Source organism: Phanerochaete carnosa (assembly GCF_000300595.1).
Source record: "Phanerochaete carnosa HHB-10118-sp unplaced genomic scaffold PHACAscaffold_4, whole genome shotgun sequence".
Taxonomy (NCBI): Eukaryota; Fungi; Basidiomycota; class Agaricomycetes; order Polyporales; family Phanerochaetaceae; genus Phanerochaete; species Phanerochaete carnosa.
The window spans coordinates 1,255,981-1,272,923 of record NW_006767631.1 but is presented as its reverse complement, the minus strand read 5'-3'; the positions used below and the strand labels follow the sequence as shown (position 1 = coordinate 1,272,923).

The window sequence follows — 16,943 nt, the reverse complement described above, 5'->3', positions numbered from 1 at the left end:
CAGTCCTAGGCTCGTCCCCATCCGGTCCGGTCTTTCGGGCCTCTTTCGCTTTTGCCATTTTCGGCAAGCGCTCGAGGCTCTCTGACCGTACCGGCTGGGCACTCACGGGCCCCGACCAAGGGGTTCCCATGGCCCCTCTAATTCGATGTTTCCCGCCTCGATACTCAAGTGCCGCACATATATAAGTTACGAAGGGATGTAGAGGAGGTCAATACATGTATAAATCTACATCATCTTTGTTCTTAAGGGAAATAACCTCCTTAAGGGGCTCATCGAGTAAGTGCTCCCAGGGCAGCCGTTCTTCACTCTCGACATCATCCAAAGGTTTGTCTGATACCCTTGAGCTGTCTGAGCTGTCTAAGGCCTCTGGTGAGCTGATGCAACTGATCACTGTGCCAGTCATAGATGAACTACCCAAGTGGGTGCTTACATGGTCGGGCTCATCTTCATGCTCGGCAGGTTGGTTTCATGAACCGTGGCCGTAGCAGGTTGTGCAGAAGTGCTTTCGGAAGTGCTTTCGGAGGCTGTGTATTGACATAATACATCAGAAAGTGACAGTTTCGGTTCACTAGAGAACAATCACTCACCTTCTGGCACATCTGCATTGACAGACTGATCACCCACAGGAGTCCAAATTGCCGGATAATCCGAGAGCACAGTGATAGGATCTCCAACAACTGGTCACAGGTGACGACGCCAGTGCAAGCACTTGAACAGGTTGCCATAGTCTGCAAGAGGGTCGGTCAGCCACTGTACGCCAATTGCAAGAACACCCACCTTGGCATTTTCATTGGTGCGTACGCCCTTGGGGATCTAGGACATACACATTATGCTTGTGCATGAAATCTATAAGACAATGCATGTTATACGACAAACCTGGGGGAACATGCGTCTTACCTTGATGTACAGGGCCACAGGCTGAGGTATTGCGCTTCAGGTTCTCGGCAGCTGACTCGGGCTGAGTGCAGCCACCATCACCTGAGGCATTTCCTTGCCTCTTCTCCTTCTTACTATGTCACACTAGTCCCTCAGCATCCTCGACAGGGATTAATCCCGCCCGCCTATGGCCACAGTAAGCAGCCTCAAGCAGCTTCGAGGGTGTCATGGCCAAGGCGTACCAAACTTAGCTGGCAAGACCTGAACAGTCAGACAGCAGGATTTTCAATTTAGTAAATGATAAAACTAATGTTGTAGAAGCGCACCATAATGCTATGCAGAGTCACAGGGTCGTTAGACGGCGCAGGGAGCTATCCTGTCGTCGAGGTTGAAGTTGAGCATACAAGCGCCCAGGAGACCCCTTGGTTTTAGTGTTGCCACGGCTTGACTGCTTAGCCGCTAGTCGTTGCAGTCAAGCCATGTGGCAGCCAAGCCAAGTCGCTGATTGGCTCTTGGCTGTTACGCGGCTTAACTGCGGCTTGGCGCGACTCGGCGGTGGCTTGCAGTCAGGTCCAGTTGTCCCAAAAAGGCAAACGCCGCGTCACCTTGCTTGCCACTATGCCTCCTTGCAACCATGGAAAGAAGAGAGCTGCCGAGACCCCTCAGAAGACACCTAAGAGGCAAAAGGTGGCCTCTAAGCATGTTGAGTTTGACAATGGAGCTGTTATGACCCAGTTTAGGCTGTCTGGTGCGCTTTTTTTGAGCTTTTGTGCAGTTTGATGTTGTCTGCTGATAACATCTTGAATTCTGTAGGTGAATTCTCATCTGAGGATGCTGTCCAAGGTTCCCCAGCAAAGAAGAGAGGTGGTAGGAAAGGTCCAGGAGTTCAGAATGTTGCTGAAGGAGAGGTGCTCATGGCATTCGCGTCGCCTCAGAGAGGTCGTGCCAATCACCAGCACGATCCAAGTGGGGAGAGCTCAATAGACAAGTGCGTGGTGACCAATACTGCAAATTGCTATGCTCTAATGTTTGGATCTTTGTAGATCTGTTCCAGTTGCTGATAGTCGTGAATACATCAACATTGATATTGCAGACGACTCTGAAGACTCGCCTACTAGTCCAATGCCAGCTGCAGGCTCTTCACGTGATCTCCTGCCTGCTCCTGCCACTCCAACTCGCAAGCCAGCAGGTCCTCCCAATTCACCTGTTGCCAGTCAGCATCAGAAATTGCCTCATGGGCCTGCAGGCAACAGACAAGGCAAGCAAGCTAAGGATGTCTGGCCCTTTATCAAGACAGATGAGAATGGACGCAAGAAATGCAAGTTTTGCTTGTATGAATTTCTTTCAGCTATTTCTTTGCACTTATTTCTAAAAAAAACTCGCCAGGTTTATGCATGAACAGAATCCTCATCACCATGTGTCCACCTGGACTACTGCAGGCACAGACAACCCCCGAAAGCACTTCCGAGATGCTCATCTTGACGAGTGGGTGGAGGCGTGCGATAAGGCGCAAGTCAAAATCACAGCGAAGTGTGCTACGGCACAAGTCAAAGCCTGGAGGCGACGTCAACGTGGACAACCAGATGTTGCACAAGCAGATAACAGCCGGCCACAGTTCACCAAGGAGCTATTTGTGGATTACATTACTGAGTGGATTGTTGCTGACGATCAGGTGTGCTTTAAATTTACATTTTATTGTGCTTTAAATCTGAATAAATATTTGCAGCCTTTATGCGTGATTGAAAATCCACAGCTTCGCAATATCTTTCTTTTGCTTCACTCTGAGCTGCATGAGAAAGATATTCCTGGGCGGACCACTATCCGAACATGAGTTGGTGAGGTTTTCGAAGAGTATCTCAAGGAGCTTAGCCAGGATATGAAGGTAAGTGGCGAAAAAATTACAAAAAAATTCTGCTCTAATTCCTAATTATAGAATGCAGTTGGCAGCATATCCTTCACAATGGATATGTGGACTGACCCATTCTTATCGCCGTACATGGCGGTTACTGCACATTGGCTGCAGCTTGTTCTTGAAGATTGTGGTAACAGACTTCAGCCGCAGCTTCGACTTCGTGCAGATCTTATCGGCTTTCACCATGTCCCCTCCAGACACACCGGTGAGCATCTTGCGGCTGCATTCCTTTATATCCTGGACCGTATCAAGATCACAAACAAGGTACAGCCATTTTAACAACTTAAAATGATTAAACCACTTACTATCCTTTAAAAATATATAGATTGGCTGGATTACAATGGACAATGCAACAAACAATGACATCTGCATGGAGTCTTGCGAAAGCGTGGAATTGCTTTTGACAAGCTTCAAAGTCGCATTCGGTGTGTATATTTCAATAAATCAATTGCAGTTTATTGCTCAAAATAACTGTAGCTGCTTTCCACATGTTGTCAACTTAGCATGCCAAAGTGTTCTTAGTGCTATAACTGAACTTGAGTATGTCAAGGAAACATCGCAAGATTTCGAGCCAGAAAAGTTTTCGCCACGCAATTTTCTTGACGCAGTCAAACGTGACCCTATCGCAACTTTACGTTCTCTCATTAGAGCAGTAAGTTTAATTTAATCTATACAAGATAGTGATTTGCCTTACCTCAATGTATAGATTCGTGCATCTGCACTGCGTCGCCAGCATTCTATGCAGATTTTAGTCAACATGGATATGGCCATTCTGCAGCTTCTCAAAGACATTGAGACACGGTGGTCATCAACATATTTCATGATAGATCAGGCTATTCTACTTTGCGAGGTAACAATTTATTTTGGCATACTGTATACTTTCAGGCTTATTTATTTATAGGCAATTGAACAATTTCTCTATGGTTCAGAGTTTGCAGAACTTTGCAAGTATAGCATGAACAATGAAGAGTGGAAAGCTTTGGAAGTATTCCACGAGATCCTTCAGGTAAGTTTAGTTTTCTTTATTTATCCAAGTAATAAATTAAACATGAATAGGTTCCAAATGCGTTTCAGCAGCTTTTATCTTCAGAATCTACGCCAACACTCATTAGTGTTTTACCTGAATTTGAAGCCATGAAGATACGCTGGCAGGAGCAACAGGCAAAAGTATCCAATGCAGCTGGAATTATTCAGCAAGGTCTGGACAAGCTTGAAGACTATCGTGATTGCAACCGCAGCTGTAATGCATATACTTTGGCCACTGGTAAGCACAGCTTTAAAGCTGCTAAAATCTGAAGCTAAGTTTATTAGTCATCAATCCTGCATGTAAGCTGGAGTGGTTTGAGCAAAACACTTCACCAGCAGAAGCGGCTGCAGCAAAGAATCTATTTTCAGCTGAGGTGCGCTTTTACTCATATTTTAATCTTCATTTCTCTCTATATTAACATTCATTTTACAGATGCACAAGTATAAATCCAAGATGGCCTCTTCGGCCTTGGCTCCGGCAGCTGCAGTGATTCAAACACAGCAGCAAAAGGCCTACGACATTTTATTCAAGGGTAAAGGAAAAGGTCCATTGGCTGAGTGTTCAGTAGAGCAAGAGTGGTATGCATAAATTGCAGAGCCCACAGATGGATTTGTGGATGCTATCACATACTGGAAGGTGAGTGTACACTTACTGAAACTTGTGCCATAATTTTCTCTCCATTTTTCTCCATTTTTTTCGAAATATTGATTTATCTTCACATTTTAGGCATCTCAGACCAGGTTTCCAACCATCTATGCCATTGCAATGGATATTCTGCCTATCCAAGCCTCTGCTGTGCCTTGTGAACATGTCTTCTCATCCGGAAAGATAACAGTCACAGACCGGCGCAACAAAATCGGTGGAGAACTCATGGAAGCACTGCAAATTCTCAAGTTCAGGTTCAAGCAAGGCCATTCTCTGTCTTTCACACATGGTTTGGACATTGGAGAGGAGCTCAAGGACTTGGAGAGCCGTGCAGAAGAGTCTCCAGAGGAGATCAGTTCATATTTAGCATCACTCAAGTAGGACAAGCAATGTTACGATGAATTCTGCGGTACCAGTGTGACCTACCTTCCTTTTTGGGAGGGACGATTGGCTGCAAGCCGCTGCTCAGCCATAGTCGCTTATAGTCGCGGCTGCACTGCGGCTTGACTTGACTCGGCTGATCCGAAAAAGGAAAAGCCGTCCAAAGTCAAGTCACAGCCAAGCCGCGCCAAGCCGTGGCAATACTACTTGGTTTGGGGACGTGATTGCCCAGTCCGCTCGCAAGCTCGCGTCCTTCCTGTCCAAAACAGGAAAAGAGGATGCGCATGGGAAACCACGGAGCTTGCCAAGCGGGCTGGCTGGCGAGTCTACGTCAGTCCGTCTCATCTTAACTGCAGTCTTCTGGTATTGACACGAAGTTCAGGCGCCCTCAGTCGGTCATGATCATGTGCTTCCGTTTGTTGACATGAATTGCTCTAACTGATTTGGTTGCGGAAACACAGGCATTCACCTAGGTGTTGCTGCAGCGCTGCGTATATCGCATGCGGTAAGAAATCAGGTTTGGTAAATGACTCTCCAACCTCAGAAAGATTTTGTACGACACATGCGTACACTGGCTGGAGTAAACTTTCCTCCTGTACAACGACATCGTGAGCTGCAGCACTGACATTGCGCTCAGCTTTGTACACGAGAATATGCTGTGTATGTTTCGGAACAGGACACTGGTGTATGAGTAACTATGTTGTTGACAGACAAGGTGGTCGCTCTGGTTGTTGTTGTTGCTTTCACAGCTTTCTTGAGCATCGTGATGGTAACTCAGGTCCGTCATCTATCTATAATACAACCACAATACTTATGAATTGTAACAGGCTTTTTGCGGCAGTAACAGAAATGCCGTTAGTGACTGCAACCGGCGATATCCAATGATCCGCAGCCTATGACCCACAGCCCCAGCAAACTATGGCCGGTGAGATCCAGTGTTGAATATTTGTCATACGGAACATCGAGGAACTATGTGCCCTGGATGCGGAGGACCAATCTTCGGTGTGCGTTGCAAGGGCGTGGAATGTACCAACTTCGACCTCTGCGCTCTTCCCTGTCTTCCTCCAGCTAGCCCATCAACATTTCGATAACCGCAAGCACACTGTTGCAAACTCACCCAACCCTGCATCTATGTCCCATCTAGCCATCTGTGCACAGGCGAAGCATCGAGTTGGCCACCCATGACCGCCTTCGAATTATGCAACTCCTCGAACAGGCTCATGATGTTGGCTCCCAGAGGCCTACGAGCTCGAACGCATGTGCACAGGCCTCTATCTGGTTGCCCGTGGAGTATCCCGCCTTGGGGATGCCGGAGAGATAGGAGACAGACGGCCAGGTCGGCGTACAGGTCGAACCAAGGCGCGTACCTCTCGTCTGTGGAACGCGGCACCAGGCTCCCAACCAACGCACTCTCCACGGTAACAGCCCGGCATATTCAGTGGTATTGTGGAACTACGAAGCCTCTCCGCACGTCGGAGGAATTAGCAAGATAGAGACCACATTATCACTGCGCTCATCACTTCGGCAAAGGCTACCACGACTTCCACCTCCAGTTCCTGACGGACTGCCAGAATACGATCAGGTAGCATCATCATGACCTTTCATCCGCGCACAGCTAAGCCTGGCGAGCCACCTGAAGATGTTCCCGGCGAACAAGGTTAAGAATGGCCAGCTGACCATGGAGCCGAAGCGGCTGTGGGCCACACAGGACAGCCTCGCGTGTGCACCGGACGTGCAGGAGCTGTTGGTGATTAGCTGAGAGAGCTGTACGTTCAGCCTGTCATGTCTGCTGTTGCCCAGCAACATTTACTGAGCTGTCTACAGTCTAGGAGTGGGCCGTTAAATGTGCGCCGACCGTCATCGCCGACTTCTTGGATGAACTCCACGCTGGGCGGCACCTGCTAGCGAAGTACATCGGCAGGGACGGTCCCACCCACTCAGCGTTGCGCCGTATAGCGAACCAAAGGGATTGGCGTGCTGCTCGTCGAGCACAGCGTCAGACCAGGGCATGCTCGACTGAGCATCAGCGTATCTATGAAATACATTCCAAGGCCTCATTCTTATACTGTTCGAACTTTGGATGACGTTTCTAGCCGAAGTTGGGAGCTTTGGGTGGCAGGCATCCCGACCCTTCGTTTTACTCTTGTACTATCGCTGTGAGCAAACAGAAAACTCCCTCAGAATTTGCCTTCTCAGTCTGTCGTTTGCCTGGCGAAGCTGGTGACTGTGCTGATAGAATGATGCTTTCGTCCAGCTGCAGACTGGAGATCGGGCGCTCTATGCGGTCTCTGTGTGTTGCTATTTAGTACGTCTCGCCTGAGCCAGGCAGCTTGCTGCGTTCTGTTTCTGACATCCGTGAGGCTGGTATATAGCACAAGAGGTAGCTTCGCTGCGCTCCGCGACTGCTGTTTTCGTGGCTGCAGTTCTGCGGGTGTTGAATGACACGATCAAGATTTTTGGTAATATTAATTCTGGCTCAGCTATAGAGTTTAGCTCAACGTGCAGCACGGAGCAGCAAGCCGCGCTGCGCACGGCGTGAGACAGGGATAAAAAACTCGTTTCTTACTTTGAGGGCATCTGCGTAATAGTATAGTAATATAGTAATAATAATATAGTAATAGTAATAGCATGCCATTTATACTATGCGACAGCACCTGAGTTACGTTCGTTCGAGTCCTAGATCGTTCCACTGCCCTTCACGAATTAGGTCTTGTTCCAGGCCTGCTATCTGTATTTTATGCCACTCTTACGTGCGCGCACTCTTCGTTTGTTACATGTTACCCCCCCATCGAATGCTAGCACATATTAAACTGTATTCGCTACATACACCCTGCCTGACTGCGCTGCTGTAGTACATTGAACCGGGCAGATATTGCTCCACTAATACGCTATTGCATTCGCAATACATCGTGAATGTTATACATAACTAAAGGTCCAAGACCACAGTGTTGCGACAACCGTCGTATATACGTTTTGGCGCTCGTATGGACATTTAAACGTTGCATAACGTATAAATTTGTAACGGTTATATTGATGGCAGCTCGTTTTTACTAAGAATGGCAATCGGCTGCGTACCAAAGCGCGAACGCAGTACAAACAGTGCCGCATACCATGTATTGACGACATAGAGATTAATAGAGCAATTTCTGAGGCAGAAAAATGTGTGATTAAGATACAAGAATGCTCTCGGCACCTCCATCGAGCTCGGGTTGAGAGGACAAGTCTGCACCCTGACCATGTGGGCCAGCACCAGCAGCTGTGCTCGGCACAGGATTGACCGACTCTAACAGCTCGCACAGCTCCATCTCGTCATTGAGACCCCTATCGCCAACTCTCTCGCATGCCTCAGACCAGAAGGATACCTGAAAATCGATTAGATCTTCGAGCTTGATCTTGTATGCAGTTGGAAACAGCCTGCTGTACTCTGCCGCAAGCTCATTCTCGGCAGCTTCGGATGCCATGTCTGCCGCAAGGTGAATGAGTTCATCAGTAGACTCGTGCACAGTCAGAGGCATGTCTTCTCCAGAAACGTCTGCAGCCTCTGCGACCATTTTGGTGGGGGCGGCTCCGGGGAGTGCACGGGAAACTGCGGTGGTGGGAGCAGCGCTGGTGACTGCTACCGAGCAAGGTACCGGAGTGGTCGGTAGCATGGCAGGCTCAAGTGAGACCTGGTGCGAAAGCGGAGCTTGGGAGAGGGGAGACGGAGCGATCGGGAGAAGTGATGGTGCTGACAACGGCATTGATACGGCCTTCTGGGCAAGGCGTCGGTCGGTGTCAATGTGGTGCTTGAGGCGCTCTTTGAGCTTTCCATCTCGGAGATGCTCATCGCGAATGAGCAGCTTCATCTCTGCGAGTGAGAGAAGCATCATGTTGCCCATGCAGTTGCGCAGCTTCGTGAGAATATTTCCTAAGGTGCTGAAGAGCCGCTCGCACGATGCTGAGTTCGCACACACCGACAAGATGCGTCGGGCAAGCCTATAAAGTGGTCGCATAGGTAAGTGTGGGTGCTGGCAAGACTTCCAGGCACTCAGTGGGTCAGGAGACGTTCCCTGCCGAAGTGAATTATGATGTAATTAGTTTCAAATACAGCTTGGTATACAGAGCCATTACACACCATCTTCAAAGCAGTAGACCACTGGTTAGCAACAACTTCGCGCAAGCACGCGAAGTCACCTGAACCCTCCAGATACTGCTGGACTTCTTGAAGCAAGCTTCTTGGTGGTTGCGAGTCTGTTGAGCCGCTGTTGTTCAGGAAGAAGCGCCGCCAGAGACGGCAGAGTAATGCATAGATGCCACCAGGGGTGAGACAATTGAGGGCCTTGAATGGACGTGTCTTGTAGAACAGGTTGAGGATGAGCGCAGTGATGAAGACGTCTTGATCGGCCTTGGACCAGCGAGCCTCGATGGCCTTTGTCATCTCGAGATGCACAGATGCATCATCTTGAGACAAAAGCTCGTTGTATCGGAGCCATAAGAGGGCAAAGATAAGCAGGATCTGATCAAGGCAAATATGGGATGCCTGGGCAATGTTCACAGCAATTGCAAGGGGTCTCAGATGTGATGTGATCCTAAGATAAGACAGACTGCGTCACATGCAGTGTACACAAGATTAGCACAAGACTCACCTTCGGATCACTTTCCAGAAGTCTGGATCTTCAATCACAACAATCATGGAAAGGGCCTTGCGCTTCGCACTGGCTTCTCCAAAGATTACGCAGTGCTGGTTCTCAGGAAGGGAGCGATCAGTTTTGATAAGGGCTTGCAGGGCGAAATGGAGCTCGAGAAGACGCCGATATGCAAGATAATGAGCTGTCCACCGTGTGATGACTGCGTGAACCACGGAAAGCCCTGCAGTACCTGTCATTGCACCGTGCTTTACTTTCAATGCATAATGCATGATGGTCTTGCTCCGTATCCATGTAATAATCTCATCTGCGAGCTTTGAATACTTGTGATACCATGTAGAGCTAATTTTGAAGTATGTTCCGACTAGAAGGTTGATCTATAACCATGTGAGATCATTGCTCTGATAAAGGTGGTGACAGCTCACCTGATGCGCATAACAATCAATGCTGATAACGTCCTTACGAAAGTTGAGAAAAAGCTTGCGAGCCTTGCTCGCATCTGGCCCAGCATCGGAGCAAGTTGCCACAATCTCAACCTTCCACTGGTTCTCGACTATGCCGGCAACTTCTTTGAGAAGTCCAAAGAGGCGTTCTCCAGACTTGCAATGGGCGGAGACGTCATAAACCTTGACCGAATAAATCTGCAACAAAAATTGTGAATATCATTGCTAAGATGCAAAGAATTTACGCACCAGCTTGCTGATATTTGCCATGAACGCGTCATAGTGATGGTGGTTGAGAGCGGTCCACCCATCAAACTGAATGGTAGCTAGTGGATCCTTCTCTTCCCGGATGCGTTCAAGGTTCCCGGCTCGCATGACTTGCAATGTCTCAGGAAGAATACGGCGAGTCATAGTATCTCGTGATGGCATGATTGCTCCCAGATGGACGAGCTCTTCCATGAACACAAGAACCTCAGGATTATGCACCCATGTGAGAGCCCATCCACACGACGCAGTCATGCGAATTAGACAGCGCTCAAACAAAGACTGCTGAGCACCTGTCCAAGGACGTTCTACAAAAGGGCTCCCAGCTGCTGCCGCAGATGCCGAGCGTGATCTGGGTGGGCGGCTGGGAAGAGAGGATGATCGGGAAAGTAAGGGCGGAATGTCAGTGGCCCGCAGATGCTTCGCAGGAGGGAATGGAGATGCTGAGCGAGAGGGTGGTAGCGAGGCTCCAGATGCGAAAAAACTGGCTGTAGGTGGTGATGCTGAACATGACGGACCAAAAAATGGCGAAGGTTGGCTAGTATAGTCAGGATACAATGGTGAAGTAGTATCTAGCAGCCGTGAAGGGCCCGGCAGTCCAGACGGAGAGCCAGCAGTTGCAAAGAGAGCTGAATCCGGCGGTGGGACAAAATATGCCTGGCCGGCAGGTCCTACCAACAAACAAATCAATTCTGTGGGGAAAAGCGTCCAAATGAATGAGATACATACCAGACGGACCCACAACATAGACTTGCAGATGTGAAGATGATCTGGAAGTGTTTGCGTCTGGGTAGTAGGGGTCACCGGTGCTGTAATTGTCGTACAGCTCCGGCTCGTGCTTGCGCTTCCGCAGAAGAGCCGCTTTCGCAGCAGCTGCCCGTTGCTTCACGGGATCGGTCTGATGTTGGCAGTGAGCTAGATGATTTCGCATTGTGTCAGTACATCCCTGGATCCATGCGCAATCAGAACTTTGGTACTCCGCATTCCAGACTATAATCCATGTGCATGTGAGTACGTGCCAATTGGCAGATCATGTGGTTGCACCGTTACATACGCAGGTTCTGAATGACCGCATCTGATCGCCCCTGTTGGATAGATCCCACCTCAATCAGCTGATCGTCAGCCTTCTTGTGGATGCGCGTGCACTCGCGGAGGCACGCTTGACAGAACACTTTTGCATGTCCTGCCTGGACTGAGTGCTCGGGAGGTGGCTTGGAAGTTTTGTAGTCAGGGTGGACAATGTACTCATCCCACACCCAGTCCTTTGGCTTTCCCGGAGGCATGCTAAGCTAGAGAGAGGGGGAGACGGAGGTTGGAGGCATGACCTTCGTTTGCGAGCAGTGGACTTGAAGTACCCTTTGCCTTACCAGTTCAATGAGGGATATGTGAGGACTTACAGCAGCTTGCTAAGACTGTGCATGGTACACCTGTATCTCATTGCGGGTTCATTATTTACTAATTAATGAAATGCTGCAAACGAGAGGGATGGCTGCTATCAGGTATATGAGGTAAGTAGCCTGACATACTTTCGCAGCCACGAGCCCAGAATGGAAAGTGATGGCAGCATGCTCTCCCATTGGCTGGAAAATATCCGTCACCCCGTGAGAATCACCGTGGGCTTTTTGGGCACGTCGTATATACGTCGTATATACATATCACCGACGGTACGTATTTATGTTCAACCGCACGTATGCGCATCACTGGCAGCACGGCTCGACGGCATCTGGTGTGACACTAGTGTGACGAAATTAATAAACGAGGGAGCAGGTCCCATTTTGCGCACCGGAATCGATCCGCAGCCCTAGCAAGACCTCAATAAAATACAACAAAAATGCGAATACACAGTCAAGGTGTGCGCACATCGATTTATACAAAACTGTTCACGAAGAGGGGTTATGGTAAGCTACAAGAAGCAGATTTGCTCAATTTTTATAAACCAGGGTGCCATCATAGTACCGCTGTTCTCGGAACAGAAAAGTCGCTCAAAATGCGTCTCAGTTGACCTGGTGCTACATGGGAAGTTGATGATTGTGGTGACATTGATGTTCTCGTCCGACTGCAGACTGAGGTCGAGCGTTCAGTACGGTCTCTGTTTAGGTCTCATCAGGTCTCGTCTGAGCCAGGCAGCTGCTGCATTCTCTGTCTGACATCGGTAAGCTTGTCCCGATCGTCATCCACGGACGAAGACCGAATCACCAGACGATACTTTATTGCTAGCGGGAACTTGAGCGACTATTCACCAGTCACATTTGCGCCTCGCAAGTATGTCGTACCGACCGGTGTCGTGGTATTTCAATCAGCTGAGAAACAACGCTTGTAAAAAGTCGGTATATAGCTCGGCATGCCGCCTACACTACGTGACAGCACCTGAATTACGTCCGTCCAAGCCCTGAATTGTTCCACTGCCCTTCAAGTTCGTGAACTGGGCCTTATTGTAGGCCCGCTATCTGTATCTATATGCTGCTCGTACATACGCGCACTCTTCGTTCGTTACATGCAAATCTTTGATCACCCACGTCCAATGCTAGCACGTATTAGTCTGTGTTCGCCACATGCTCATTGCCTGTCTGCATTGCTGTAGTACATTGAGCTGGGAGGGCATTGTTACACTAATCCTACGCTACCGCATTCGCAATACATCTTGAATGTTATACAGAACTAAAGGTCCATTACTGAACCGTGCTAGAAGAGATTGACTGTCAGATAAAAAGCGCATCTCATACAGCCTCTCACTCCCTTCATGCTCATCAAACCTTACGAGAAATGTCCCAGACTTCGCATCGTACACCTCGAGATCTCCATATTCGGCACCAAAGGCGACACAGTCTCCATCTGGAGAGTAAATGGCATGACGTGCTGGCTTTGCCAACTTGAAGACGTGACGGAGGTGGCCCGTCCGCGAGTCGTACGTGACGGCTGCCGTCTTCGCGGGACAACCCACCACCACCTCGGACCCATCAGGGGAGAATGCCACGGGTTCCGAGAGCTTCTTCGGATGATCAATCGTGAGGAGCTCCTCGCCTGTCACTGCGTTCCATATCTTCACCTGTCCCGGGTGGTCCGAAGTCGGGCCGGTGACTATGCGATCGCCTTGGTGAGACATCAGCGAGAGGAGCACTTCTCCGGCAATATGCTGTAATGTAGCAGTGCGCGCGTAGGTGTGAATATCATAGATGACGCAGGACGTGGTCAGTCTGACATAGAGACGTGTGCTGTCTGGGGAGAACGTGAGCTCGTCCACGTCGTTGCCAACGCTGAAGGAATGCAGGCATGCTCCACTCGACGTGTCCCAAACCTTCACGGATTTGTCGCTGCGAGATCCGCGGTCGCAAGGGCCAGTGGCGATGAGCGCACCATCAGCAGTGTATGCAATCCCATTCACTTGCGCACTGTGTCCCTCCAGATGCAAAAGTACACGGCCACGTCGAGTATCCCACACAATTACCGTCCCGTCGGAGGACCCTGAGACAAGATTGTAGTCGATGGGGGAAAAGGAGAGGGTTATAACATTGCTTCTATGGCCCTGATGGTGTAGACGTTGAACGAGTAGACCGTCGGATAATCGCCATACGAGAATGTCGATACTCCCAAACGATGCCGCGAGAAGCTTGCCATCTGCCGACAATGCGAAGCGGTAACAATCTCGGGACGGATCTTGTGGATCGTTGAAGGTGACTCGCTTCAAATTGAGAGGACGAGGCTCAGCATCCAAGGGACTGGTGAAGGCGCGCCCATCCTCCAGGCGATCGGCACCGTCTAAGGCGGCATCTGGCCACTCTGCCAAGTCGGACCAAGTGATATTCTGACGAGAGAAAGCGGAGGCCCGCTTGTGAGAGATCACGTCTTCCATACACAGCGATCCGACTGTGCGGAGAGTCGAGCCAGTTAGAGACCGTGACTGCTACCAGGTCACAGACTTACCCGCGCCGTCGATGTGTACCGGAGGCTGGATTCGACGAAGATAGCTTGCGAAATCAATCACCGACTTGCCGCCCTGTCCAAGAATAAGCATTTTCGCGCTTGTAAAACGTGCGTCACGACACATACGACAATACTCCACACATCGTCATCACTCGCGATAGCAGTCTCGACGCCGGTAGTCTGTCATAATATATCCTTCAATCAGCATCACGACACAATGAGATAAGCTATTGAGCGGACATACCTCGTGTATGTAGTCAAGAAGGACATTTAATGGATCAGGAACCTTGCTCTGGTGTTTTGTCACTCTGCGTGCCTCGCAGCACATGGTAGCGGAATACATACCTCGTTCCACATGTCCAGAATACTCTTCTCGTCGACATCTCCCATCTCTTGCGCCGAGATCCCCTCTTCTGCTGAGCCACCTCTCTCATCTCCTCCATCCGGAAGCCGGTGATAACCCCCACCCGCGACGACTCTCTTTACCACTCCAAGCCATTTCCGCACTTTGTACCGCTTCACCAAGGCTGACTGGTCTCTCTTCGGCACTGCAGGAACGGGTCCGGGAGCATTCGCCAAGTAGTTCTCACCTTGTCGTTGCATCGTCGGGCCAGTCACAGAGCTCGTGTGCGACGTCCCCATGCCCATCCCCGCAACACCACCACCACGGCCTTCGATCGAGACGCTGGAACTCGTACTTGTGTTGCTGAAGACGGCGGCCGCCCAGTCGGCCTCGGTCTTGACCCAGCCGATGATCATGACAATATCCTCCCGCTTGACATCGTGGCGGAGAATCCCCCGAGCATATGTGTACCACTCATCATGGTGCCGGAGAATGTACTCCTTCAGGGCCAAATTATCGTAGATCGATTCGGCGTCTGCCTCGCTCTTGAGCGCAAGCACCGCACCTTGGGCTGCCTTGCACGTATACTCCGCACTCAATGCCACCGATACATTCGTGCCAGCCGCTCTGCAGACCATCAACCAAACGGATTAGTCAGGCGAACAAATCCACTCACATGCCTGCCGAGGCATGCGCCTGTCTGCTCTCGACTCCATGACTGCGATAATGGGCGGGAACGAGTGGACGACGCCTGGGATCAACCTTGAGCATACCTTGAGGTAACGGCTCGGTGATTTCAAACGGTGTGTCCCACTCTACGACCTTCTTCCCAGGCGCAGACGTGTCGAGGTTGAAGAGTCTGATGAAGGCACCCGTGCGTATGAAGCCGACGTCCCCTATTTGCGGCTCGCCTGATGCGTGAGGCTCTGGATACCAGAGGGCGTGGCCCTCGTGTAGTGTCGAGAGACAAGATGAATAGATTTCATCTGGAGCGGAAAGTGGACGGCGGAGGAAGAACATGAATGTCGAGATGAAGTTGGACAGTGCGAATCTGAATAGCGGAGCAGCGATGGTGGTCTCAGGCCAGCTGGAGGAGTAAAATCGTTACCAGTCTACTCGGTAGCCGATAGGAGCACGTACCGAGGGTGGGACGGTGGTCGGTACGCCGGAAAGGCTACCGAGTATTGCGCACAAGGTGGCTGGTATCGAGCCTGCTGGAGGAGTCAGGACGCATGCTGGGGGATCGATGGCTGGGACAATTCCAGCGTCATTCGTCTGATGATTTCGCACGAAGAATGCGGGTGCCCAAACCTTGAGCAGCTCAATACTGGCAGCGCGCGTTAATGCCGCCACGTCCGCGTCCGGTGGCGCACTACAGTACTGTAGGATGCATTGCGGATGTCGATGAGGCCGACTCCAAGGTGTCGCTGTTTTTTTTTTCGCCTCTTGCTGCGGTGGTAAGTACACGACTGCTAACCCTGAGATCGAGACACGGCCTATAGTAATTTGGCGTCTAATGCCGCGACACGTGAATATTTCGTTGTGCTGATGTTTGTTCGGTAGTGCTCACCAATTAAGATTACATACGAAATTTGAGGATATGTATGCATTAGAATTGCGTACAGCGTATACGGACGCCGTAAGTTATGATATGCATAATCTTACGCGTATTTAATTTTAAGCAATCATATTTAATCATATGTAATGAGATTCAGGCGGTGTCGGCCTCCGAGGCGAAGGTAGAATACTAAGGTAGCTAAGCATCAAATCACCGACACAGCTGTACATTACTGAACACATTCTCAAGGTGACACACTACATCTGCACGCTCACCTCACCGCCGAAGTGGTCGGGCTCAAAGTACCCCGAAATTTCGTGTAGCATCCGGAAGTCGGGCTTGCCATCGATGCGCAGCGGGAGCGGCCACGGCCCGGACAGGTCGAACAAGAACGCGCCCCCGCCGAGGATGTGCATGTCCGAGACGTGGATCGGGTGCACGTCCTGATGCTCGTGCACGGCGCCGACGCTTGCGTGTGAGTCGGTGTGACCGCCTCGCCGGCGCGTCAAAGAGTGGCGGCAGATGCACAGACGCGAGCGGGGGTTCATAGAGAGCGCGGACGCCATGCTGCCGCTGCCGGAGCTCTTCGTGGACGACGGCATGCTGTGCACGACGCCGGCGTTGTCGGGTGCGATGAGATGTGTCCTGCCGCAGAGCCGATCGAGCTCGCACGCGGCGGGGTCCGTGCACCCGGTGCTGCAGCTTCCGGACGATGTCCTGCGGCAATGTCAAAGGGGGCGGGTTAAGGCGCAGTCAGTGGGGAGAGGGAGGAAGAGGGACGCACGATGCTGTTCCCGGCCGTCATTGTGAACAGGCTAGCAGCAAACACTTCCCCGCAAGGGACTTCTTCATTGAGCTTGGCTCTTGCACGGTCAATCCTAGCCAGTGCAGAGGTAAACTTCGGCCTCTACCTTCTGAGGAACGCCCGTGACGCACTGAACATGACCC

The 16,943-nt window shown here is 50.6% G+C and overlaps 5 protein-coding genes across 5 annotated transcripts; 1 reads left to right on the top strand and 4 right to left on the bottom strand.

The window, feature by feature from the left end:
- Window positions 1-192: 192 nt before the first annotated feature.
- On the bottom strand, window positions 193-1,236 carry PHACADRAFT_253795 (uncharacterized protein). Its single transcript, XM_007394366.1, has 5 exons — window positions 1,203-1,236; window positions 898-1,137; window positions 778-846; window positions 588-728; window positions 193-524 (listed from the first exon to the last, which is right to left on the bottom strand). The coding sequence occupies exon 5, from the start codon at window positions 401-403 to the stop codon at window positions 209-211; it is 195 nt and encodes a 64-aa protein (XP_007394428.1). The 5' UTR covers window positions 404-524; window positions 588-728; window positions 778-846; window positions 898-1,137; window positions 1,203-1,236; the 3' UTR covers window positions 193-208.
- Window positions 1,237-4,403: 3,167 nt separating this feature from the next.
- On the top strand, window positions 4,404-4,841 carry PHACADRAFT_92918 (uncharacterized protein; the record flags this gene model as incomplete). The annotated part of the gene is made up of 2 exons (XM_007394365.1): window positions 4,404-4,451; window positions 4,542-4,841. Coding segments are annotated over 2 exons (348 nt in total), but the record flags the coding sequence as incomplete, so codon positions are not given.
- A 3,167-nt stretch (window positions 4,842-8,008) lies between these two features.
- On the bottom strand, window positions 8,009-11,456 carry PHACADRAFT_207792 (uncharacterized protein; the record flags this gene model as incomplete). The annotated part of the gene is made up of 7 exons (XM_007394364.1): window positions 8,009-8,890; window positions 8,956-9,409; window positions 9,467-9,843; window positions 9,892-10,107; window positions 10,159-10,844; window positions 10,903-11,163; window positions 11,228-11,456. The coding sequence occupies 7 exons, from the start codon at window positions 11,454-11,456 to the stop codon at window positions 8,009-8,011; spliced, it is 3,105 nt and encodes a 1,034-aa protein (XP_007394426.1).
- Window positions 11,457-12,639: 1,183 nt separating this feature from the next.
- Window positions 12,640-15,683, bottom strand: PHACADRAFT_141343 (uncharacterized protein). The gene is made up of 6 exons (XM_007394363.1): window positions 15,114-15,683; window positions 14,436-15,064; window positions 14,309-14,400; window positions 14,221-14,274; window positions 14,095-14,167; window positions 12,640-14,037 (listed from the first exon to the last, which is right to left on the bottom strand). Exons 1-6 carry the CDS (start codon window positions 15,455-15,457, stop codon window positions 12,794-12,796), a joined length of 2,436 nt encoding a protein of 811 aa, XP_007394425.1. The 5' UTR covers window positions 15,458-15,683; the 3' UTR covers window positions 12,640-12,793.
- Window positions 15,684-16,163: 480 nt separating this feature from the next.
- PHACADRAFT_253790 (uncharacterized protein) lies at window positions 16,164-16,489 on the bottom strand. Its single transcript, XM_007394362.1, has one exon. The coding sequence runs from the start codon at window positions 16,409-16,411 to the stop codon at window positions 16,253-16,255; it is 159 nt and encodes a 52-aa protein (XP_007394424.1). The 5' UTR covers window positions 16,412-16,489; the 3' UTR covers window positions 16,164-16,252.
- Between the last annotated feature and the right edge of the window lie 454 nt (window positions 16,490-16,943).